This window comes from Petromyzon marinus (genome assembly GCF_048934315.1).
Source record: "Petromyzon marinus isolate PM22_M1 ecotype Great Lakes invasive population chromosome 80 unlocalized genomic scaffold, UKy_Petmar_22M1.pri1.0 chr80_unloc.2, whole genome shotgun sequence".
NCBI classification, from domain to species: domain Eukaryota; kingdom Metazoa; phylum Chordata; class Hyperoartia; order Petromyzontiformes; family Petromyzontidae; genus Petromyzon; species Petromyzon marinus.
The window spans coordinates 268871-295038 of record NW_027422630.1 but is presented as its reverse complement, the minus strand read 5'-3'; the positions used below and the strand labels follow the sequence as shown (position 1 = coordinate 295038).

The 26168-nt window shown below is 50.8% G+C and overlaps 2 protein-coding genes across 2 annotated transcripts in view; one reads left to right on the top strand and one right to left on the bottom strand.

Moving 5' to 3' along the window:
- The window catches only part of LOC116958645 (synaptobrevin-like), a 59228-nt gene extending 49065 nt beyond the window's left edge, over positions 1-10163 (bottom strand). The window contains exons 1-3 of the mRNA XM_076058881.1: positions 9965-10163; positions 6871-6941; positions 4926-5108 (exon numbers count right to left, since the gene is read on the bottom strand). Of these exons, the coding sequence (XP_075914996.1) occupies positions 4926-5108; positions 6871-6873 (186 nt within the window). The 5' untranslated portion in view covers positions 6874-6941; positions 9965-10163. The remainder of the gene's footprint in view (positions 1-4925; positions 5109-6870; positions 6942-9964) is intronic.
- A 482-nt stretch (positions 10164-10645) lies between these two features.
- TSG101 (tumor susceptibility 101) overlaps positions 10646-26168 on the top strand; it is a 38187-nt gene continuing 22664 nt past the window's right edge. Inside the window, exons 1-5 of the mRNA XM_032981370.2 lie at positions 10646-10881; positions 14575-14659; positions 15473-15538; positions 19334-19497; positions 25174-25303. Of these exons, the coding sequence (XP_032837261.2) occupies positions 10834-10881; positions 14575-14659; positions 15473-15538; positions 19334-19497; positions 25174-25303 (493 nt within the window). The 5' untranslated portion in view covers positions 10646-10833. The remainder of the gene's footprint in view (positions 10882-14574; positions 14660-15472; positions 15539-19333; positions 19498-25173; positions 25304-26168) is intronic.

Sequence of the window (26168 nt, the reverse complement as noted above, 5' to 3'; positions counted from 1 at the left end):
CCACTACACCACAACACCACTACACCAAGACACCACTACACCAAGACACCACTACACCACTACACCACGACACCACTACACCACTACACTATTACACCACTACACCACTACACCGCTACACCACTACACCACTACACCACGACACCACGACATCGCTACACCACTACACCACTACACCACTACACCACGACACCACTACACTATTACACCACTACACCAAGACACCACTACACCACTACACCAAGACACCACTACACCACTACACCAAGACACCACTACACCACTACACCAAGACACCACTACACCACTACACCAGTACACTACTACACCAAGACACCACTACACCACTACACCACGACACCACTACACCACTACACCACGACACCACTACACCACTACACCAGTACACCACTACACCAAGACACCACTACACCACTACACCACGACACCACTACACCACTACACCACGACACCACTACACCACTACACCAGTACACCACTACACCAAGACACCACTACACCACTACACCAAGACACCACTACACCACTACACCAAGACACCACTACACCACGACACCGCTACACCACTACACCAAGACACCACTACACCACTACACCACGACACCACTACACCAGTACACCACTACACCAAGACACCACTACACCACTACACCAAGACACCACTACACCAAGACACCACTACACCACAACACCACTACACCACTACACCAAGACACCACTACACCACTACACCAAGACACCACTACACCAAGACACCACTACACCACTACACCACAACACCACTACACCACTACACCAAGACACCACTACACCACTACACCACTACACCAAGACACCACTACACCACTACACCAAGACACCACTACACCACTACACCAAGACACCACTACACCACGACACCGCTACACCACTACACCAAGACACCACTACACCACTACACTACTACACCACGACACCACGACACCACTACACCAGTACACCACTACACCAAGACACCACTACACCACTACACCAAGACACCACTACACCACTACACCAAGACACCACTACACCACTACACCAAGACACCACTACACCAAGACACCACTACACCACTACACCAAGACACCACTACACCACTACACCACAACACCACTACACCACTACACCAAGACACCACTACACCACTACACTATTACACCACTACACCACTACACCAGTACACCACTACACCAAGACACCACTACACCACTACACCACGACACCACTACACCAAGACACCACTACACCACTACACCACGACACCACTACACCACCACACCAGTACACCACTACACCAAGACACCACTACACCAAGACACCACTACACCACTACACCAAGACACCACTACACCACTACACCACTACACCGCTACACCACGACACCGCTACACCACTACACCACGACACCACGACACCACTACACCACTACACCGCTACACCAAGACACCACGACACCACTACACCACTACACCATGACACCACTACACCAAGACACCACTACACCACTACACCACTACACCGCTACACCAAGACACCACGACACCACTACACCACTACACCACTACACCACGACACCACTACACCAAGACACCACTACACCGCTACACCAAGACACCACGACACCACTACACCACTACACCACTACACCACGACACCATGACACCACTACACCGCTACACCACTACACCAAGACACCACTACACCACTACACCAAGACACCACTACACCACTACACCAAGACACCACTACACCACGACACCGCTACACCACTACACCAAGACACCACTACACCACTACACCACAACACCACGACACCACTACACCAGTACACCACTACACCAAGACACCACTACACCACTACACCAAGACACCACTACACCACTACACCGCTACACCAAGACACCACGACACCACGACACCACTACACCACTACACCACGACACCACTACACCAAGACACCACTACACCGCTACACCAAGACACCACGACACCACGACACCACTACACCACTACACCACTACACCACGACACCACGACACCACTACACCGCTACACCACTACACCACTACACCACTACACCAAGACACCACTACACCACAACACCACTACACCAAGACACCACTACACCACTACACCAAGACACCACTACACCACTACACCACGACACCACTACACCACTACACTATTACACCACTACACCACTACACCGCTACACCACTACACCACTACACCACGACACCACGACATCGCTACACCACTACACCACGACACCACTACACCACTACACCACGACACCACTACACTATTACACCACTACACCAAGACACCACTACACCACTACACCAAGACACCACTACACCACTACACCAAGACACCACTACACCACTACACCAAGACACCACTACACCACTACACCAGTACACTACTACACCAAGACACCACTACACCACTACACCACGACACCACTACACCACTACACCACGACACCACTACACCACTACACCAGTACACCACTACACCAAGACACCACTACACCACTACACCACGACACCACTACACCACTACACCACGACACCACTACACCACTACACCAGTACACCACTACACCAAGACACCACTACACCACTACACCAAGACACCACTACACCACTACACCAAGACACCACTACACCACGACACCGCTACACCACTACACCAAGACACCACTACACCACTACACCACGACACCACGACACCACGACACCACTACACCAGTACACCACTACACCAAGACACCACTACACCACTACACCAAGACACCACTACACCAAGACACCACTACACCACAACACCACTACACCACTACACCAAGACACCACTACACCAGTACACCGCTACACCAAGACACCACGACACCACGACACCACTACACCACTACACCACGACACCACTACACCAAGACACCACTACACCGCTACACCAAGACACCACGACACCACTACACCACTACACCACGACACCACGACACCACTACACCAAGACACCACTACACCACAACACCACTACACCAAGACACCACTACACCACTACACCAAGACACCACTACACCACTACACCAAGACACCACTACACCACTACACCACGACACCACTACACTATTACACCACTACACCACTACACCGCTACACCACTACACCACTACACCACGACACCACGACATCGCTACACCACTACACCACGACACCACTACACCACTACACCGTGACACCACTACACTATTACACCACTACACCAAGACACCACTACACCACTACACCAAGACACCACTACACCACGACACCGCTACACCACTACACCAAGACACCACTACACCACTACACCACAACACCACGACACCACTACACCACTACACCAGTACACCACTACACCAAGACACCACTACACCACTACACCAAGACACCACTACACCACTACACCAAGACACCACTACACCACTACACCGCTACACCAAGACACCACGACACCACGACACCACGACACCACTACACCACGACACCACTACACCAAGACACCACTACACCGCTACACCAAGACACCACTACACCACTACACCACGACACCACGACACCACTACACCGCTACACCACTACACCACTACACCAAGACACCACTACACCACTACACCAAGACACCACTACACCACTACACCACTACACCGCTACACCACGACACCGCTACACCACTACACCACGACACCACAACACCACTACACCACTACACCGCTACACCAAGACACCACTACACCACTACACCACGACACCACTACACCAAGACACCACTACACCACTACACCGCTACACCAAGACACCACGACACCACTACACCACTACACCACGACACCACTACACCAAGACACCACTACACCGCTACACCAAGACACCACGACACCACTACACCACTACACCACGACACCACTACACCAAGACACCACTACACCGCTACACCAAGACACCACGACACCACTACACCACTACACCACGACACCACTACACCGCTACACCACTACACCACTACACCGCTACACCACTACACCACTACACCAAGACACCACTACACCACTACACCAAGACACCACTACACCACGACACCGCTACACCACTACACCAAGACACCACTACACCACTACACCACAACACCACGACACCACTACACCACTACACCAGTACACCACTACACCAAGACACCACTACACCACTACACCAAGACACCACTACACCACTACACCAAGACACCACTACACCACTACACCGCTACACCAAGACACCACGACACCACGACACCACTACACCACTACACCACGACACCACTACACCAAGACACCACTACACCGCTACACCAAGACACCACGACACCACTACACCACTACACCACTACACCGCTACACCACTACACCAAGACACCACGACACCACTACACCAGTACACCACTACACCACGCACAGAGAGCAGCACGGCCATCGTGACGCGGTGGTGAGGACGTGGTGAGTGGTGGTGAGGACGAGGTGAGCAAGCTGTGAGCGGTGGTGAGGACGTGGTGAGCGGCGGTGAGCGCTGGTGGTGGTGAGGACGTGGTGAGGACGAGGCGAGCGGTGGTGAGCGGTGAGCGGTGGTGAGCGGTGGTGAGGACGTGGTGAGTGGTGGTGAGTGGTGGTGAGTGGTGGTGAGGACGTGGTGAGGACGTGGTGAGCGGTGAGTGGTGGTGAGCGGTGAGTGGTGGTGAGTGGTGGTGAGTGGTGGTGAGGACGTGGTGAGTGGTGGTGAGCGGTGAGTGGTGGTGAGTGGTGGTGAGTGGTGGTGAGGACGTGGTGAGCGGTGGTGAGCGGCGGTGAGCGGCGGTGAGCGTACGGTCTGGTCCAGCTGCTCGCCCTTCTCCAGTAGGCGGTCGACGTTGTCGCCACGCTGGGCGACGCGCTCCACATTGTCCCTCATGGCGTCCACCAGGCCCTCGGTGTCGCGCTGCAGAGCCTGCAGGGCTGAGACGCCACCACCACCACCTTCACCCTCCTCCTTCTTCTTCTTCTTCTCCGCCTGGACACACGCACGGCACGAGGGGGGAGGGTCACCGTTCATTCACTCGCTCAGTCACCCACACTCACTCACCCACACTCAGTCACCCACACTCAGTCACCCACACTCAGTCACCCACACTCAGTCACCCACACTCAGTCACCCACACTCAGTCACCCACACTCAGTCACCCACACTCACCCACACTGAGTCACCCACACTCACCCACACTCAATCACTCACCCACACTCACCCACACTCACCCACACTCACCCACACTCAACCACACTCACTCACCCACACTCAGTCACCCACACTCACCCACACTCACCCACACTCACCCACACTGAGTCACCCACTCACCCACACTCACCCACACTCACCCACACTCAGTCACCCACTCACCCACACTCACCCACACTCACCCACCCGCTTACCCACACTCACCCACACTCACCCACACTCAGTCACCCACACTCACCCACACTCAGTCACCCACACTCAGTCACCCACACTCACTCACCCACACTCACCCACACTCACCCACCCGCTTACCCACACTTACCCACACTCACCCACACTCACCCACACTCAGCCACCCACACTCACCCACACTCACCCACACTCACCCACACTCACCCACCCACACTCACCCACACTCACCCACACTCACCCACCCGCTTACCCACACTTACCCACACTCACCCACACTCAGTCACCCACACTCACTCACCCACACTCACCCACACTCACTCACCCACACTCACACTCACCCACACTCACTCACCCACACTCACCCACACTCAGTCACACTCAGTCACCCACTCACCCACACTCTTACCCACCCGCTTACCCACTCAGTCACCCACTCACTCAACCACACTCAACCACCTGCTTACCACTCAGTCACCCACACTCACCCACACTCACCCACACTCACCCACCCGCTTACCCACTCAGTCAACCACATTCACCCACACTCACCCACACTCACTCACCCACACTCACCCACACTCACCCACCCGCTTACCCACTCAGTCACCCACACTCAACCACACTCACCCACCCGCTTACCCACTCAGTCATCCACCCACTCAACCACCCACCCGCTTACCCACTCACCCGCCAACGTACCCACTCATCCATCCATCTACCCACTCACTCACCTACTCACCCACCCACTCACTCACCCACTCACTCACTCACCTACTCACCCACCCACTCACTCACCTACTCACCCACCCACTCACTTACCTACTCACCCACCCACTCACTCACCTACTCACCCACTCACTCACCTACTCACCCACCCACTCACTCACCTACTCACCCACTCACTCACCTACTCACCCACCCACTCACTCACCTACTCACCCACTCACGTCACTCACCTACTCACCCACTCACTCACTCACCTACTCACCCACTCACCTACTCACCCACTCACTCACTCACCTACTCACCCACTCACCTACTCACCCACTCACTCACCTACTCACCCACTCACTCACCTACTCACCCACCCACTCACTCACCTACTCACTCACCTACTCACTCACGTACTCACCCACTCACTCACCTACTCACCCACTCACTCACTTACTCACCCACTCACCTACTCACTCACCTACTCACCCACTCACTCACTCACCCACTCACTCACTCACCTACTCACCCACCCACTCACTCACCTACTCACCCACCCACTCACTCACCTACACACCCACCCACTGAGTCTCTACACCCCGACTCTCCACAGGTCTCCCAGGTTGCTGTGACTCACCATGACGATCGCCTTTGTGAGCTGGACGCTTGAACCTTCAGATCAGCACCAACCACCACCACCACCGTGCCCTTAACCGCCGTGGACACAGAGAGAGAGGCAGGGTGTGAAATTGTGGGTTCAGAGGTCCTAAACGTCAAGCGGGCAGCAACGAACAGCACCAACCAAATATTCTTGGTTCTTTCGGTAAAGTCACGTAGAAGGGAAACAATAAAATAATAAAAATATAAAACAATACAATTCTCACGACGTTTCGACTGCAACACAAGCAATCATCATCAGGTGTGAAAGCCACAGCAAGAAAATTTGAAAAAAGTGGCGGGTTTTTTTTAAACGTTAGCACCACGGAGAGCGATTTGACAGTTCTTCATTCAGATGGACGAGTCCATCAATGTTCAGAAAAGAGGAGGGGGGAGACGATAATAATGGATGCGGTCTGAAAGCCACCGTGAGCGTGAACAATCAATTAAGACCCGAAATGGTTTATCATCTCGGGTGTAGAGGTGTGTGGAGGTGTGTAGAGGTGGGTAGAGGTGTGTAGAGGTGTGTGTGTAGTGTGTGGAGGTGTGTGTAGAGGTGTGTGTGTAGATGTGTGGAGGTGTATAGAGGTGTGTGTAGAGGTGTGTGTGTAGGTGTGTGTAGAGGTGTGTGTGTAGAGGTGTGTAGAGGTGTGTAGGTGTGTGTAGAGGTGTGTAGAGGTGTGTAGAGGTGTGTGGAGGTGTGTAGAGGTGTGTGGAGGTGTAGGTGTGTAGAGGTGTGTGTAGAGGTGTGTGTAGAGGTGTGTGTGTAGGTGTGTGTAGGTGTGTGTAGGTGTGTGTAGAGGTGTGTGTAGGTGTGTAGAGGTGTGTGTAGGTGTGTGTAGAGGTGTGTGTAGGTGTGTGTAGAGGTGTGTGTGTAGGTGTGTGTAGAGGTGTGTAGAGGTGTGTAGGTGTGTGTAGAGGTGTGTAGAGGTGTGTAGAGGTGTGTAGAGGTGTGTGGAGGTGTGTAGAGGTGTGTGGAGGTGTAGGTGTGTAGAGGTGTGTGTAGAGGTGTGTGTAGAGGTGTGTAGAGGTGTGTAGAGGTGTGTGTAGAGGTGTGTGAAGGTGTGTAGAGGTGTGTGGAGGTGGGTAGAGGTGTGTGTAGAGGTGTGTAGTGTGTAGAGGTGTGTGTAGAGGTGTGTGTAGAGGTGTGTAGAGGTGTGTAGGTGTGTGTGTAGAGGTGTGTGAAGGTGTGTAGAGGTGTGTGGAGGTGGGTAGAGGTGTGTGTAGAGGTGTGTAGTGTGTAGAGGTGTGTGTAGAGGTGTGTAGAGGTGTGTGTAGAGGTGTGTGTAGAGGTGTGTAGAGGTGTGTGTAGAGGTGTGTGTAGAGGTGTGTTTAGGTGTGTGTAGGTGTGTAGAGGTGTGTGTAGAGGTGTGTGTAGAGGTGTGTGTAGAGGTGTGTAGAGGTGTGTAGAGGTGTGTGTAGAGGTGTGTAGAGGTGTGTGTAGGTGTGTGTAGAGGTGTGTGTAGAGGTGTGTGTAGGTGTGTGTAGGTGTGTGTAGGTGTGTAGAGGTGTGTGTAGAGGTGTGTGTAGAGGTGTGTGTAGGTGTGTAGTGTGTAGAGGTGTGTAGAGGTGTGTGTAGAGGTGTGTGTAGAGGTGTGTGTAGGTGTGTAGTGTGTAGAGGTGTGTGTAGAGGTGTGTAGAGGTGTGTGTAGAGGTGTGTAGAGGTGTGTAGAGGTGTGTAGTGTGTGGAGGTGTGTAGGTGTGTGGAGGTGTGTGTAGGTGTGTGGAGGTGTGTAGGTGTGTGTAGAGGTGTGTGTAGAGGTGTGTATAGGTGTGTGTGGTGTGTAGTGTGGAGAGGTGTGTAGAGGTGTGTGTAGAGGTGTGTGTAGGTGTGTAGAGGTGTGTGTAGGTGTGTGTAGAGGTGTGTAGAGGTGTGTAGAGGTGTGTGTAGAGGAGTGTGTAGGTGTGTGGAGGTGTGTAGAGGTGTGTGTAGAGGTGTGTGTAGGTGTGTAGAGGTGTGTGTAGAGGTGTGTGTAGGTGTGTGAAGGTGTGTGTAGAGGTGTGTGTAGAGGTGTGTAGAGGTGTGTGTAGGTGTGTAGAGGTGTGTGTAGAGTTGTGTATAGGTGTGTGTGGTGTGTAGTGTGGAGAGGTGTGTAGAGGTGTGTAGAGGTGTGTGTAGGTGTGTGTAGAGGTGTGTGTAGAGGTGTGTGTGTAGAGGTGTGTGGAGGTGTGTAGAGGTGTGTAGAGGTGTGTAGAGGTGTGTAGAGGTGTGTGTAGAGGTGTGTGTAGGTGTGTAGAGGTGTGTGAAGGTGTGTAGGTGTGTAGAGGTGTGTGTAGGTGTGTGTAGAGGTGTGTAGTGTGTAGAGGTGTGTGGAGGTGTGTAGAGGTGTGTGAAGGTGTAGGTGTGTGTAGGTGTGTGTGTGGTGTGTAGTGTGGAGAGGTGTGTAGAGGTGTGTAGGTGTGTGTAGGTGTGTGTAGAGGTGTGTAGAAGTGTGTAGAAGTGTGTGTAGGTGTGTGTAGGTGTGTGTAGGTGTGTAGAGGTGTGTGTAGAGGTGTGTAGGTGTGTGTGAAGGTGTGTGTAGGTGTGTGTAGAGGTGTGTGGAGGTGTGTGTAGAGGTGTGTGGAGGTGTGTAGAGGTGTGTGAAGGTGTAGGTGTGTAGAGGTGTGTAGGTGTGTATAGGTGTGTGTGTGGTGTGTAGTGTGTAGAGGTGTGTAGGTGTGTGTAGGTGTGTGTAGAGGGTGTAGAGGTGTGTAGAGGTGTGTAGAGGTGTGTGTAGGTGTGTGTAGAGGGGTGTGTAGAGGTGTGTGTAGAGGTGTGTGTAGAGGTGTGTAGGTGTGTGTAGAGGTGTGTAGAAGTGTGTGTAGGTGTGTAGGTGTGTGTGTAGAGGTGTGTGTAGGTGTGTGTAGGTGTGTGTAGAGGTGTGTAAAGGTGTGTAGAAGTGTGTAGAAGTGTGTGTAGGTGTGTGTAGGTGTGTGTAGAGGTGTGTGAAGGTGTAGAGGTGTGTGTAGGTGTAGAGGTGTGTGTAGAGGTGTGTAGGTGTGTGTAGAGGTGTGTAGAGGTGTGTATAAGTGTGTAGAAGTGTGTGTAGGTGTGTGTAGAGGCGTGATTTTGTATAAATATAAAAAAGGTTTACGCGTGAACATCAACGGCGACCTCCAGGTGAGAGAGGGTGGGCGTCACGTGACTCAGGTGAGCCGTGCGATTCTCAGGGTTCAACCGAAGCGCGATGCTCCTCTTCCGGAAGACGTCTTTCGCCGGTGTTTATGAACGAATGGTAGACATCTTCCGGAAGACTAGTACTTCCGGAATACGCCTTCCGCCGGAAGTTCATATCTTCTGGAAGACTGGTACTTCCGGAATACGCCTTCCGCCGGAAGTTCATATCTTCCGGAAGACGCCTTCGATCAATTCACTAATTTGGCAAGGAGGGCCTCTTCCGGAAGAAGGCAGATTACGTCTTCCGGAAGAGGTAGACCAACGACTTCCAGAGAGAGGCAAACCACGTCTTCCGGAAGATGTAGATCATAGCTTCCGGAAGAGGTAGATTACGTTTTCCGGAAGAGGAAGACCACGTCTTCCGGAAGAGGTAGAGTACGTCCTCCAGAAGAGGGCAGCTCGCTTCTTCCGGAAGAGGAAGACCACGTCTTCCGGAAGAGGTAGAGTACGTCCTCCAGAAGAGGGCAGCTCGCTTCTTCCGGAAGGGGTAGATCACGTCTTCCGGAAGAGACAGAGTACGTCTTCCAGAAGAGAGCAGCTCACGTCTTCCGGAAGGGGTAGATCTCGTCTTCCGGAAGACGGTAGAGATCTTCCGAATTAAAAAAAAACGGGAGCTCCAATATTTACGGTGACGTCACTTCCCGAAACATCCGCTCCCTCTGCTGAGAGTGAGCGAGTTGTTAACTTGATAACTTGTTAACTTGTTAACGAGTTAGAGGGTTAACTTGTTAACGAGTTAACCTCTCGCAGGAACACAGCCGAACACGGCGCGCTGCTCGCACAGCGATGGCAGCAGCGAGCAGCAAGGCGTTGCTCAAGAAGATCATGAGCAAGGTAACGCGTTAACGAGTTAGCGAGTTAGCGAGGTAACTTGTTAACAAGGTAACGAGTTAGCGAGGTAACTTGTTAACAAGGTAACGCGTTAACGAGTTAGCGAGTTAGCGAGGTAACCAACAAGGTAACTTGTTAACAGGGTAACTTGTTAACGAGTTAGCGAGTTAGCGAGGTAACCAACAAGGTAACTTGTTAACAAGGTAACGAGTTAGCGAGCTAACCAACAAGGTAACTTGTTAACAAGGTAACGAGTTAGCGAGGTAACCAACAGGGTAACTTGTTAACAAGGTAACGAGTTAGCGAGGTAACCAACAAGGTAACTTGTTAACAAGGTAACGAGTTAGCGAGCTAACCAACAAGGTAACTTGTTAACAAGGTAACGAGTTAGCGAGGTAACTTGTTAACAAGGTAACGAGTTAACAAAGTAACTTGTTAACAAGGTAACTTGTTAACAAGGTAACTGTATAAGTGTGTTGGTGTCTGTGTCTGTCTCTGTGTGTGTCTGTGTGTGTCTCTGTCTAAGTGTGATGGTGTCTGTGTGTGTCTGTGTCTAAGTGTGTTGGTGTCTGTGTGTGTCTGTGTCTAAGTGTGTTGGTGTCTGTGTCTGTCTCTGTGTGTGTCTGTGTGTCTCTGTCTGTGTGTGTCTGTGTGTGTCTCTGTCTAAGTGTGTTGGTGTCAGTGTGTGTCTCTGTCTAAGTGTGTTGGTGTCTGTGTGTGTCTGTGTCTAAGTGTGTTGGTGTCTGTGTGTGTCTCTGTCTAAGTGTGATGGTGTCTGTGTGTGTCTGTGTCTAAGTGTGTTGGTGTCTGTGTGTGTCTCTGTCTAAGTGTGTTGGTGTCTGTGTGTGCCTGTGTCTAAGTGTGATGGTGTTTGTGTGTGTCTGTGTCTAAGTGTGTTGGTGTCTGTGTGTGTCTGTGTCTAAGTGTGATGGTGTCTGTGTGTGTCTCTGTCTAAGTGTGTTGGTGTCTGTGTGTCTCTGTCTAAGTGTGTTGGTGTCTGTGTGTGCCTGTGTCTAAGTGTGATGGTGTCTGTGTGTGTCTGTGTCTAAGTGTGTTGGTGTCTGTGTGTGTCTGTGTCTAAGTGTGTTGGTGTCTGTGTGTGTCTCTGTCTAAGTGTGTTGGTGTCTGTGTGTGTCTCTGTCTAAGTGTGTTGGTGTCTGTGTGTCTGTGTCTAAGTGTGTTGGTGTCTGTGTGTGTCTGTCTAAGTGTGTTGGTGTCTGTGTGTGTCTCTGTCTAAGTGTGTTGGTGTCTGTGTGTGTCTGTGTCTAAGTGTGTTGGTGTCTGTGTGTGTCTCTGTCTAAGTGTGTTGGTGTCTGTGTGTCTGTGTCTAAGTGTGTTGGTGTCTGTTTGTGTCTCTGTCTAAGTGTGTTGGTGTCTGTGTGTGTTGGTGTTTGTGTCTGTCTCTGTCTAAGTGTTGGTGTCTGTGTGTGTCTCTGTCTAAGTGTGTTGGTGTTTGTGTCTGTCTCTGCCTAAGTGTGTTGCTGTTTGTGTGTGTGTTGGTGTCTGTGTGTGTTGGTGTCTGTGTGTGTCTGTGTCTAAGTGTGTTGGTGTCTGTGTGTGTCTCTGTCTAAGTGTGTTGGTGTCTGTGTGTGTCTGTCTAAGTGTGTTGGTGTCTGTGTGTCTCTGTCTAAGTGTGATGGTGTCTGTGTGTGTCTCTGTCTAAGTGTGTTGGTGTCTGTGTGTGTGTTGGTGTCTGTGTGTGTTGGTGTCTGTGTGTGTTGGTGTCTGTGTGTGTCTGTGTCTAAGTGTGTTGGTGTCTGTGTGTGTCTCTGTCTAAGTGTGTTGGTGTCTGTGTGTGTCTGTCTAAGTGTGTTGGTGTCTGTGTGTCTCTGTCTAAGTGTGATGGTGTCTGTGTGTGTCTCTGTCTAAGTGTGTTGGTGTCTGTGTGTCTCTGTCTGTGTCTAAGTGTGTTGGTGTCTGTGTGTGTCTCTGTCTAAGTGTGATGGTGTCTGTGTGTGTCTCTGTCTAAGTGTGTTGGTGTCTGTGTGTCTCTGTCTGTGTCTAAGTGTGTTGGTGTCTGTGTGTGTCTCTGTCTAAGTGTGTTGGTGTCTGTGTGTGTCTCTGTCTAAGTGTGTTGGTGTCTGTGTGTGTCTCTGTCTAAGTGTGTTGGTGTCTGTGTGTCTGTGTCTAAGTGTGTTGGTGTCTGTGTGTGTCTCTGCCTAAGTGTGTTGGTGTCTGTGTGTGTGTCTATGTGTGTTGGTGTCTGTGTGTGTGTCTATGTGTGTGTGTCTCTCAACCACGTTATGTATGCCGATGATTTGGTAATAGCTGCTCACTCAGAGGAGGAGTTGGAGACGCTGCTGCTGAGACTGGAGCGTGCCACTAAGAGGTGGGGCCTTACCATCAGCCCCACCAAAACTAAGCACCTGCCTGGGTATTTTGTACCATCGGACACTCCACCCCCACAACTCCCAATCGGTGATGGGGCAGTTGTGGAGAGAGTGGAGAGTTTCCCATACCTGGGCAGTGTGCTTATGACTGGCTCCAGTTTAACAGCAGAGGTCTCACTCCGAATCAGTCGAGCGGCAATATCTTTTCATCGGTTGCGTAACGCTGTGTGGAAGCTACCTGGTCTGTCGCTCCGCACTAAGCTTCAGGTCTTCTCGGCCACGGTCATTCCCTCCCTTCTCTACGCTTGCGAAACGTGGACCCCCCTAATGGAACATCTTCGCCGGTTAGAAACATTTAGGCTGGCCTGCCTACGATCCATCCTGGGTTTAACCGGACTGGATTGTGTGAGGAGCTCACAAATCCTTGAAAGATCTGGGCAGGGTCCCATCAGTGAGCTCCTCCGGCAGGCAAGGCTGCGATGGCTGGGTCATGTAGCCCGCATGCCCAGCCACCGCATGCCGAAACAGCTTTTGTTTGGCCGGGTTGAGGGGGCTAAGCGGGCGCGGCACGGGCTAGAGAAGAGATGGAGTGATGTGGTACAGGAGGACGTGGAGCTGAGTGGACTTGCCGATGACTGGTACCAGCGGTGTCAAGATCGGCCTCTGTGGAGGAGGCTCGTGAAGGATGCTACTGGGCAGTTGGAGGCAGTCGCCCTCCAACAACAACGGAGGGCGGAGGAGCGACGCTCACAACAACGAGCGGAGTGCCGGGTGGCTAAAGCACAGCAGGTTGGCACAGTAGGGGGCACAGGTGGTGCATCAGCCAGTCATCTCAGTCAGTCGACTCGTGGCACCTGGGTCTGCCCCGTGACCTCCTGCCAGCGGGCGTTCGACACTTCACGTGGCCTCAGGGTGCACATAGTCTGGCACAAGCGTCGTGGTGACGTCACCGCCACTTAGTGGCGAATGGCGGTTGTTGTGTGTGTGTCTAAGTGTGTTGGTGTCTGTGTGTGTCTCTGTGTGTGTGCCTGTGTGTCTGTATTTACGTGTGTTGTGTGTTGTGTGTGTGTGTCCCTGTGTGTCTAAGTGTGTTGTTGTGTTGTGTGTTGTGTGTCTGTATTTACGTGTGTTGTGTGTTGGTGTGCTGTGTGTCTGTGTGTGTGTGTGTTTGTCTAAGTGTGTTGTTGTGTTGGTGTGTTGTGTGTCTGTTTTTGTGTGTTGTGTGTCTGTGTGTCCCTGTGTGTTTGTCTAAGTGTGTTGTTGTGTTGGTGTGTTGTGTCTGTGTGTGTGTCCCTGTGTGTTTGTCTAAGTGTGTTGTTGTGTTGGTGTGTTGTGTATCTGTCTTCGTGTGTTTGTGTGCGGCCAGTACAAGCACAAGGACGTGGCGCTGAAGGACGTGGTGGCTGTGACGGAGATTTTCCCGAACCTCATTCCTTCCCAAGACACCTACAGTGAGACCCGCATCATCATCAGCAGCATCAGCAGCATCATCAGCATCAGCAGCATCATCAGCAGCATCAGCCGAAGGAGCAGCATCATCAGCATCAGCGGAAGCAGCAGAATCATCAGCAGCATCAGCAGCATCAGCGGAAGCAGCAGAATAATCAGCAGCATCAGCTGAAGCAACAGAATCATCAGCAGCATCAGCCGAAGCAGCATCAGAATCAGCAGCATCAGCTGAAGCAGCAGCATCATCAGGATCATTAGCATCATCAGCAGCATCAGCCAAAGCACCAAAATCATCAGCAGCATCAGCCGAAGCAGCAGAATCATAAATATCATCAGCATCATGAGCAAGATCATTGTCAGCAGAATCATCAGAAACAGCAGCATCAGTTGAAGTAGCATCAGTAGAATCATTAACATCATTGTTCTTATCATCTTCATGATGTACATCATTGTTATCATCACAACCTTCATAAATCGCCATCACCGCCACCACCACCATCAACACCATCATCGCCACCATCATCACCGCCACCATCACTGTCACCACCGCCATCACCGCCATAATCACCATCGCCATCACCACCGCCATCACCACCACCATCACCACCACCATCACCACCATCACCACCACCACCATCACCACCACCATCACCATCATCACCACCATCACCATCGCCATCACCACCATCATCACCACCACCACCATCACCATCGCCATCACCACCACCATCACCACCACCACCATCACCACCATCACCACCACCATCACCACCACCATCACCACCACCGCCGTGTCTCCCTGTCTCTCTGTGTAGATTTCAATGACGGCTCGTGTAAAGATCTGCTCAAGTTGAGCGGCACAATTCCTGTTACGTACAGAGGTGGGTGTGTGTGTGTGTGAGTTTGTGTACACGCGCGTGTGTGTACACGTGTGTGTGTGAGTGTGTACACGTGTTAGTGAGTGTATACGTGTGGGTGTGTGTAGGTGTGTGTTAGTGAGTGTGTACACGTGTGTGTGTGTGTGTACACGTGTGTGTGTGAGTTTGTGTACACGCGCGTGTGTGTGTACACGTGTGTGTGTGAGTGTGTACACTTGTTAGTGAGTGTATACGTGTGGGTGTGTGTAGGTGTGTGTTAGTGAGTGTGTACACGTGTGTGTGTGTACACGTGTGTGTGCGTGTGTGAGTGTGTTAGTGAGTGTGTACACGTGTGTGGGTGTGTACACGTGTGTGTGTGTGAGTGTGTACATGTGTGTGTGTGTACGTGTGAGTGTGTTAGTGAGTGTGTACACGTGTGTGGGTGTGTGTGTACACGTGTGTGTGTACACGTGTGTGTGTACACGTGTGTGTGAGTGTGTACACGTGTGTGTGTGAGTGTATACGTGTGGGTGTGTGTAGGTGTGTGTTAGTGAGTGTGTACACGTGTGTGTGTGTGTACACGTGTGTGTGTGAGTGTGTACACGAGTGTGTGTGTGTGTGTGAGTATGTTAGTGAGTGTGTACACGTGGCCTCCTGCCAGCGGGCGTTGGACACTTCACGTGGCCTTTGAGTGCACCTAGCCTGGCTTAGGAGCCGTGGTGACGTCACCGCCACTTAGTGGCAGATCGTGGTTGTTGTGTATCTATATAGCTGTGTGTGTGTATCTGTGTGTATATCTCTGTGTGTTTATCTCTGTACAGGCTGTGTGTACAACATCCCTGTGGAGCTCTGGCTATTAGACTCATCCCTCCATACATCTCTGTGTGCATATCTCTTGTGTGTTTATCTCTGTGTGTATATCTCTGTGTGTATATCTCTGTATATCTGTGTGTTTGGATAGCTGTGTATTAATCTGTGTGTGTATCTCTGTGTGTATGTATCTCTGTGTGTGCATATATGTGTGTGTGTATATATTCCGTCAAAACAACCGCCTACCTTTTAAATTTTGATTTAAAGCTTTCGTGACTGCAGGGATTCATATTCTTGGTTCTTTCGGTAAAGTCACGTAGAAGGGAAACAATATAATAATAAAAATATAAAACAATTAAATTCTCACGACGTTTCGACTGCAACACAAGCAATCATCATCAAATTTTCTCGTTGTGTTTTCACACCTGATGATGATTGCTTGTGTTGCAGTCGAAACGTCGTGAGAATTTAATTGTTTTATATTTGTATGATTTTATTGTTTCTCTTCTACGTGGTGACTTTACCGAAAGAACCAAGAATATGAACCCCCTTCCTCCTCGTTGGTGCCGGACGGCAACGTTGTGGTGAGCAGTGCCGTGGGGGGGAGGGCCAATTGAGATTGGCCATTCGCCTCATGGCGTTTGTAGCCACCACAGTGGCCAAATAGGGGCTCTGGATGGGTGCGAGGGGCTGGTAACCCCTCCACCTTCAAATAAATTACCACGATACCACGGAAAAAATATGATACAAAGCTTGTACCGGAGGCCCTGGGGGGCCAGGCGTCTGTGACATCTCCTGGCCAAACCCCATTTGGCGGAGCCAGGAGATTGAATCTCTACCCTCGGGGCTCCTCCAGAAACAACAAAAAAAGACTGCCAATGGCCACGTGGAATGTTCTAACGCTCACTGCGGAGGAGAGGCTGCCACTCCTCTGTCGGGAGCTGGACCGAGAGGTGCCATCTGTTGAGGAAGTACTGAAGGCGATCTGGAGTCTGAGACCAGGAAAGGCAGCAGGCAGAGATGATCTCCCAAGCGAAATGCTGAGGGAGGGTGGCGTTTGTGCACAGACTGCCCTATGTGACATCATAACAACAGTCTGGACCACTGGACGGGTTCCGCAGGATTGGAAGGATGCCCTGGTGGTCCCCCTTTTTAAGAAGGGGGACCGCACAGACTGTAACAACTACAGGGGCATCTCACTCCGCAGTGTGCCGGGAAAGGTCCTGGCAAGGATTATTCAGCATCGCCTTGCCAGGCACGCTGAGGAGAGGCTTGCGGAGCCCCAATGTGGATTCAGGAAAGGGCGGTCCTGCACAGATGCCATATTTTCTGTCCGTCTGCTACAGCAGAGGTGTAGGGAATTCCAACAAGACCTACATCTCTGCTTTATTGACCTGGTCAAGGCCTATGATACCATCAATAGGCCTGGGCTCTGGGTTGTTCTTCGTGCTTTTGGAGTCCCTGATCCTCTGCTCACGATCATTAAGGACCTTCATGATGGTGAGCGGGCCCGGGTAAAACTACGTGGCCGGGAGTCGGAGCCATTCCCTGTTCAACTTGGGGTGCGACAGGGATGTCCTCTGGCTCCCACATTATTTAACATCTATTTTGACCACGTAGTTTGTGAAGCCTTCAATAGCTGTACCGTGGGAATCTCCATATGGTACAGATATAATGCCCGGGTGCGGTCAAGGGATGGCTCCCTATTGCTCAACCACGTTATGTATGCTGATGATTTGGTAATAGCTGCTCGGTCAGAGGAGGAGTTGGAGACACTGCTGCTGAGACTGAAGCGTGCCACTAAGAGGTGGGGCCTTACCATCAGCCCCACCAAAACTAAGCACCTGCCTGGGTATTTTGTACCATCGGACACTCCACTCCCACAACTGCCAATCGGTGATGGGGCGGTTGTGGAGAGAGTGGAGAGTTTCCCATACCTGGGCAGTGTGCTTATGACTGGCTCCAGTTTAACAGCAGAGGTCTCACTCCGAATCAGTCGAGCGGCAATATCTTTTCATCGGTTGCGTAACGCTGTGTGGAAGGTACCTGGTCTGTCGCTCCGCACTAAGCTTCAGGTCTTCTCGGCTACGGTCATTCCCGCCCTTCTCTACGCTTGCGAAACGTGGACCCCCCTAATGGAACATCTTCGCCGGTTGGAAACATTTAGGCTGGCCTGCCTACGATCCATCCTGGGTTTAACCAGACTGGATTGTGTGAGGAGCTCACAAATCCTTGAAAGATCTGGGCAGGGTCCCATCGGTGAGCTCCTCCGGCGGGCAAGGCTGCGATGGCTGGGTCATGTAGCCCGCATGCCCAGCCACCGCATGCCGAAACAGCTTTTGTTTGGCCGGATTGAGGGGGCTAAGCGGGCGCGGCACGGGCTAGAGAGGAGATGGAGTGATGTGGTACAGGAGGACGTGGAGCTGAGTGGACTTGCCGATGACTGGTACCAGCGGTGTCAAGATCGGCCTCTGTGGAGGAGGCTCGTGAAGGATGCTACTGGGCAGTTGGAGGCAGTCGCCCTCCAACAACAACGGAGGGCGGAGGAGCGACGCTCATAACAACGAGCGGAGCGCCGGGTGGCTAAAGCACAGCAGGTTGGCACAGTAGGGGGCACAGGTGGTGCATCAGCCAGTCATCTCAGTCATCTCAGTCAGTCGACCCGTGGCACCTGGGTCTGCCCCGTGACCTCCTGCCAGCGGGCGTTCGACACTTCACGTGGCCTCAGGGTGCACATAGCCTGGCACAAGCGTCGTGGTGATGTCACCGCCACTTAGTGGCGAATGGCGGTTGTTGTATATCTGTGTGTGTATATCTGTGTGTGTGTATCTCTGTATATTTGTGTGTATATCTCTATCTCTCTGCAGGCTGTGTGTACAACATCCCCGTGGAGCTCTGTGTGTGTGTATCTCTCTGTGTGTATCTCTGTGTGTGTCTCTGTGTGTGTATCTGTGTGTGTATCTCTGTGTGTGTATCTCTGTGTATCTCTCTGTGTGTATCTCTCTGCAGGCTGTGTGTACAACATCCCCGTGGAGCTCTGGCTATTGGACTCTCACCCGGCCCACCCCCCCCTCTCGTTCGTGCGCCCGACGGCGTCCATGATGATCCGCCCCAGCTGCAGGGTGGACTCTAACGGACGCGTCTACCTTCCCTACCTCAGCGAGTGGGGAGCGGTGCGCACGCAACCACCACCGCAATCACAACCACCGCTCGCAACCACCGCTCGCAATCACAACCACCGCTCGCAATCACAACCACCGCAATCACAACCACCGCTCGCAACCACCGCTCGCAATCACAACCACCGCTCGCAATCACAACCACCGCAATCACAACCACCGCTCGCAACCACTGCTCGCAATCACAACCACCGCTCGCAACCACCGCTCGCAATCACAACCACCGCTCGCAACCACAACCACCGCTCGCAATCACAACCACCGCTCGCAACCACCACCACAATCACAACCACCGCTCGCAACCACCGCTCGCAATCACAACCACCGCTCGCAATCACAACCACCGCTCGCAACCACCGCTCGCAATCACAACCACCGCTCGCAACCACAACCACCGCTCGCAATCACAACCACCGCTCGCAATCACAGACGCTCGCAACCACCGCTCGCAACCACCGCTCGCAATCACAACCACCGCTCGCAACCACCGCTCGCAACCGCCGCTCGCAATCACAACCACCGCTCGCAACCACCGCTCGCAATCACAACCACTGCTCGCAATCACAACCACCGCTCGCAATCGCAACCACCGCTCGCAACCACCGCTCGCAACCACAACCACCGCTCGCAATCACAACCACCGCTCGCAATCACAGACGCTCGCAACCACCGCTCGCAACCACCGCTCGCAATCACAACCACCGCTCGCAACCACCGCTCGCAACCGCCGCTCGCAACCGCCGCTCGCAATCACAACCACCGCTCGCAACCACCGCTCGCAATCACAACCACCGCTCGCAACCACCGCTCGCAATCACAACCACTGCTCGCAATCACAACCACCGCTCGCAATCACAACCGCCGCTCGCAATCACAACCACCGCTCGCAATCACAACCACCGCTCGCAATCACAACCGCCGCTCGCAATCACAACCGCCGCTCGCAATCGCAACCGCCGCTCGCAATCACAACCGCCGCTCGCAATCACAACCGCCGCTCGCAATCACAACCACCGCTCGCAATCACAACCACCGCTCGCAATCACAACCGCCGCTCGCAATCACAACCGCCGCTCGCAATCGCAACCACCGCTCGCAATCACAACCACTGCTCGCAATCACAACCACCGCTCGCAATCACAACCGCCGCTCGCAATCACAACCACCGCTCGCAATCACAACCACCGCTCGCAATCACAACCGCCGCTCGCAATCACAACCACCGCTCGCAATCACAACCACCGCTCGCAATCACAACCGCCGCTCGCAATCACAACCGCCGCTCGCAATCGCAACCGCCGCTCGCAATCACAACCGCCGCTCGCAATCGCAACCACCGCTCGCAATCACAACCGCCGCTCGCAATCACAACCACCGCTCGCAATCACAACCACCGCTCGCAATCACAACCGCCGCTCGCAATCACAACCGCCGCTCGCAATCGCAACCGCCGCTCGCAATCGCAACCACCGCTCGCAATCACAACCACCGCTCGCAATCACAACCGCCGCTCGCAATCACAACCGCCGCTCGCAATCGCAACCACCGCTCGCAATCACAACCGCCGCTCGCAATCACAACCACCGCTCGCAACCACCGCTCGCAATCACAACCGCCGCTCGCAATCACAACCACCGCTCGCAACCACCGCTCGCAATCACAACCGCCGCTCGCAATCACAACCACCGCTCGCAACCACCGCTCGCAATCACAACCGCCGCTCGCAATCACAACCACCGCTCGCAACCGCCGCTCGCAATCACAACCACCGCTCGCAACCGCCGCTCGCAACTGCAGGCGCTCGTAATAGCCACACGCGGTCGCTCCTCACGATCACTGCCGCTCGCAATAGCCAATCGCTAACGCTCACAATAACCCCTCGCAACCGCAACCCCTCGCAGTCGCAACCCCTCGCAATCGCTACTCGCAATTGGTGCATGCAATCGTGACACGTTACTGTGTATGTATCACTGTGTGTGCATGGTGTCACTGTGTGTATCACTGTGTGTATGTATCACTGTGTGTATGTATCACTGTGTGTATCAGTGTGTGTGTGTATCACTGTGTGTATGTATCACTGTGTGTGCATGGTATCACTGTGTGTGTGTATCACTGTGTGTAGGTATCATGTGTATGTATCACTGTGTGTATGTATCACTGTGTGTGTATCACTGTGTGTATGTATCACTGTGTGTATGTATCACTGTGTGTGCATGGTATCACTGTGTGTGTATCACTGTGTGTATGTATCATGTGTATGTATCACTGTGTGTATGTATCACTGTGTGTATGTATCACTGTGTGTATGTATCACTGTGTGTGCATGGTGTCACTGTGTGTGTGCATCACTGTGTGTATGTATCATGTGTATGTATCACTGTGTGTATGTATCACTGTGTGTGTATCACTGTGTGTATGTATCACTGTGTGTATGTATCACTGTGTGTGCATGGTGTCACTGTGTGTGTGTATCACTGTGTGTGTATCACTGTGTGTATGTATCACTGTGTGTATGTATCACTGTGTGTGCATGGTGTCACTGTGTGTGTGTATCACTGTGTGTATGTATCTGTGTATGTATCACTGTGTGTATGTATCACTGTGTGTATGCATTACTGTGTGTATGTATCACTGTGTGTATGCATCACTGTGTGTATGTATAACTATGTGTGCATGGTGTCGCTGTGTGTGTGTATCACTGTGTGTATGTATCTGTGTATGTATCACTGTGTGTATGTATCACTGTGTGTGTGTATCACTGTGTGTGTGTATCACTGTGTGTATGTATCTGTGTATGTATCACTGTGTGTATGTATCATTGTGTGTATCTGTGTATGTATCACTGTGTGTATGTATCGTGTGTATGTATCTGTGTATGTATCACCGTGTGTGTGTATCTGTATGTATCCATGTGTGTGCATGGTATCACTGTGTGTGTGTATCACTGTGTATGTATCTGTGTATGTATCACTGTGTGTATGTATCACTGTGTGTATGTATCCATGTGTGTGCATGGTATCACTGTGTGTATGTAGCACTGTGTATGTATCTGTGTATGTATCACCGTGTGTATGTATCTGTATGTATCCATGTGTGTGCATGGTATCACTGTGTGTGTGTGTATCACTGTGTATGTGTCTGTGTATGTATCACTGTGTGTATGTATCACTGTGTGTATGTATCCATGTGTGTGGATGGTATCACTGTGTGTATGTAGCACTGTGTATGTATCTGTGTATGTATCACTGTGTGTATGTATCTGTATGTATCCATGTGTGTGCATGGTATCACTGTGTGTATGTAGCACTGTGTATGTATCTGTGTATGTATCACTGTGTGTATGTATCTGTATGTATCCATGTGTGTGCATGGTATCACTGTGTGTGTGTATCACTGTGTATGTATCTGTGTATGTATCTGTGTATGTATCACTGTGTGGATGTATCACTGTGTGTGTGTATCACTGTGTGTGTGTATCTGTATGTATCACTGTGTGTATGTATCTGTATGTATCCATGTGTGTGCATGGTATCACTGTGTGTATGTATAACTGTGTATATGTATCATGTGTATGTATCACTGTGTGTGTGTATCGGTATGTATCGTGTGTATGTATCACTGTGTGTATCACTGTGTATGTATCTGTGTATGTATCACTGTGTGTATGTATCACTGTGTATCAGTGTGTGTATCTGTATGTATCACTGTGTGTATGTATCCATGTGTGTGCATGGTATCACTGTGTGTATGTATAACTGTGTATATGTATCATGTGTATGTATCCCTGTGTGTGTGTATCGGTATGTATCGTGTGTATGTATCACTGTGTGTGTATCACTGTGTATGTATCTGTGTATGTATCGCTGTGTGTATGTATCTGTATGTATCCATGTGTGTGCATGGTATCACTGTGTGTGTGTATCACTGTGTATGTATCTGTGTCTGTATCACTGTGTGTATGTATCTGTGTATATATCCATGTGTGTGCATGGTATCACTCTGTGTGTGTGTATCACTGTGTGTATGTATCTGTGTATGCATCACTGTGTGTATGTATCACGGTGTGTATGTATCATGTGTATGTATCACTGTGTGTGTGTATCACTGTGTGTATCATCATGTGTATGTATCACTTTGTGTGTATCGCTGTGTGTATGTATCACAGTGTGTATGACTGTGTGTGTATCCGTGTGTATGACTGTGTGTATGTATCGCTGTGTGTATGTATCACAGTGTGTATGACTGTGTGTGTATCCGTGTGTATGACTGTGTATGTATCGCTGTGTGTATGTATCACAGTGTGTATGACTGTGTGTGTATCCGTGTGTATGACTGTGTGTATGTATCACTGTGTGTATGTATCACTGTGTGTGTATCTGTATGTATCATCGTGTGTATGTATCACTGTGTGTGTATCTGTATGTATAATCATGTTTATGTATCACTGTGTGTGTATCACTGTCTGTATGTATCACAGTGTGTATGACTGTGTGTGTATCCGTGTGTATGACTGTGCATATGTATCACTGTTTGTATGACTGTGTATGTATCATCGTGTGTATGTATCACTGTGTGTATCTGTATGTATCACTGTGTGTGTATGACTGTGTATGTATCACAGTGTGTATGGCTGTGTATCACCGTGTGTATGTATCACTGTGTGCATCACTGTGTGTATGTATCACTGTGTGTATCGCCGTGTGTATATATCACTATGTGTATGTATCACTGTGTGTAGGTGTCACTGTGTGTATGTATCACTGTGTGTATCTCTGTGTGTGTATCTGCGTGTGTATGTATCACTGTGTGTAGGTATCACTGTGTGTATGTATCACTGTGTGTATCTCTGTGTGTATCTGTGTGTGTATGTATCACTGTGTGTATCTCTGTGTGTGTATCTATGTGTGTATGTATGTATCACTATGTGTATGTATCACTATGTGTATGTATCACTGCGTGTGTGGCATTGTGTGTATGTATCACTGTGTGTATCACTGTGTATATCTCTGTGTGTGTATATCTCTGTGTGTATGTATCACTGTGTGTAGGTATCACAGTGTGTATGTATCACTGTGTGTATCTCTGTGTGTGTATCTGTGTGTGTATCTGTGTGTATGTATCACTGTGTGTATATCTGTGTGTATGTATGACTATGTGTATGTATCACTGTGTGTATGTATCACTGTGTGTATGTATCACTGCGTGTGTAGCACTGTGTGTATGTATCACTGTGTGTATCACTGTGTGTATCACTGTATGTATCACTGTGTGTATGTATCACTGTGTGTGTATCACTGTGTGTATGTATCACTGTGTGTATCTCTGTGTGTATCACTGTGTGTATCTCTGTGTGTATCACTGTGCGTATGTATCACTGTATGTATCACTGTGTGCATATCGGTGTGTATCACTGTGTGTATGTATCACTGTGTGTATGTATCACTGTGTGTGTATCACTGTGTGTATCACGGTGTGTGTATCACTGTGTATGTATCACTGTGTGTATGTATCACTGTGTGTATCTCTGTATGCATCACTGTATGTATCACTGTGTGTATATATCACTATGTGTATGTATCACTGTGTGTATCTCTGTATGTATCACTGTGTGTATGTATCACTGTGTGTAGGTATCACCAGGTGGGTGCGTGTGTGCGTGAGCGAGTGCAGGCGTCGGATGTCCTGGGCCTCGTCCAGGTAATGTGCGCGGAGTTTGGGGAGGAGCCTCCCGTGCTGTCCCTGGGCCGAGGGGTGACGCAGAGCGCCGCCTACAGGCCCAGCGCTGTGGGGCCTTCAGCTGGTACACAGACACAGACACACTGTGATACACACACACACACTGTGATACACACACACACACTGTGTGTGTGTATCACAGTGTATATCACTGTGATATACACACACACTGTGATACACACACACTGTGATACACACTGTGATACACACACTGTGATACACACACTGTGATACACACACACACACAGTGTGTGTGTGTATCACAGTGTATATCACTGTGATATACACACACACTGTGATACACACTGTGATACACACACACTGTGATACACACTGTGATACACACACACACTGTGATACACACACACACACTGTGATACACACACACACTGTGATATACACACACTGTGATATACACACACACTGTGATATACACACACACTGTGTGTGTGTATATCACAGTGTATATCACTGTGATATACACACACACTGTGATACACACTGTGATACACACACACTGTGATACACACACTGTGATACACACACACTGTGATACACACTGTGATACACACACACTGTGATACACACACACTGTGATACACACTGTGATACACACTGTGATACACACACACTGTGATACACACACACTGTGATACACTGTGATACACACACACTGTGATACACACACACACACTGTGATACACACACACACTGTGGTACACACACACACACTGTGTGTGTGTGTGTATATCACAGTGTATATCACTGTGATATACACACACACTGTGATACACACTGTGATACACACACACTGTGATACACACACACTGTGATACACACACACTGTGATACACACACACTGTGATACACACTGTGATACACACACACTGTGATACACACACACTGTGATACACTGTGATACACACACA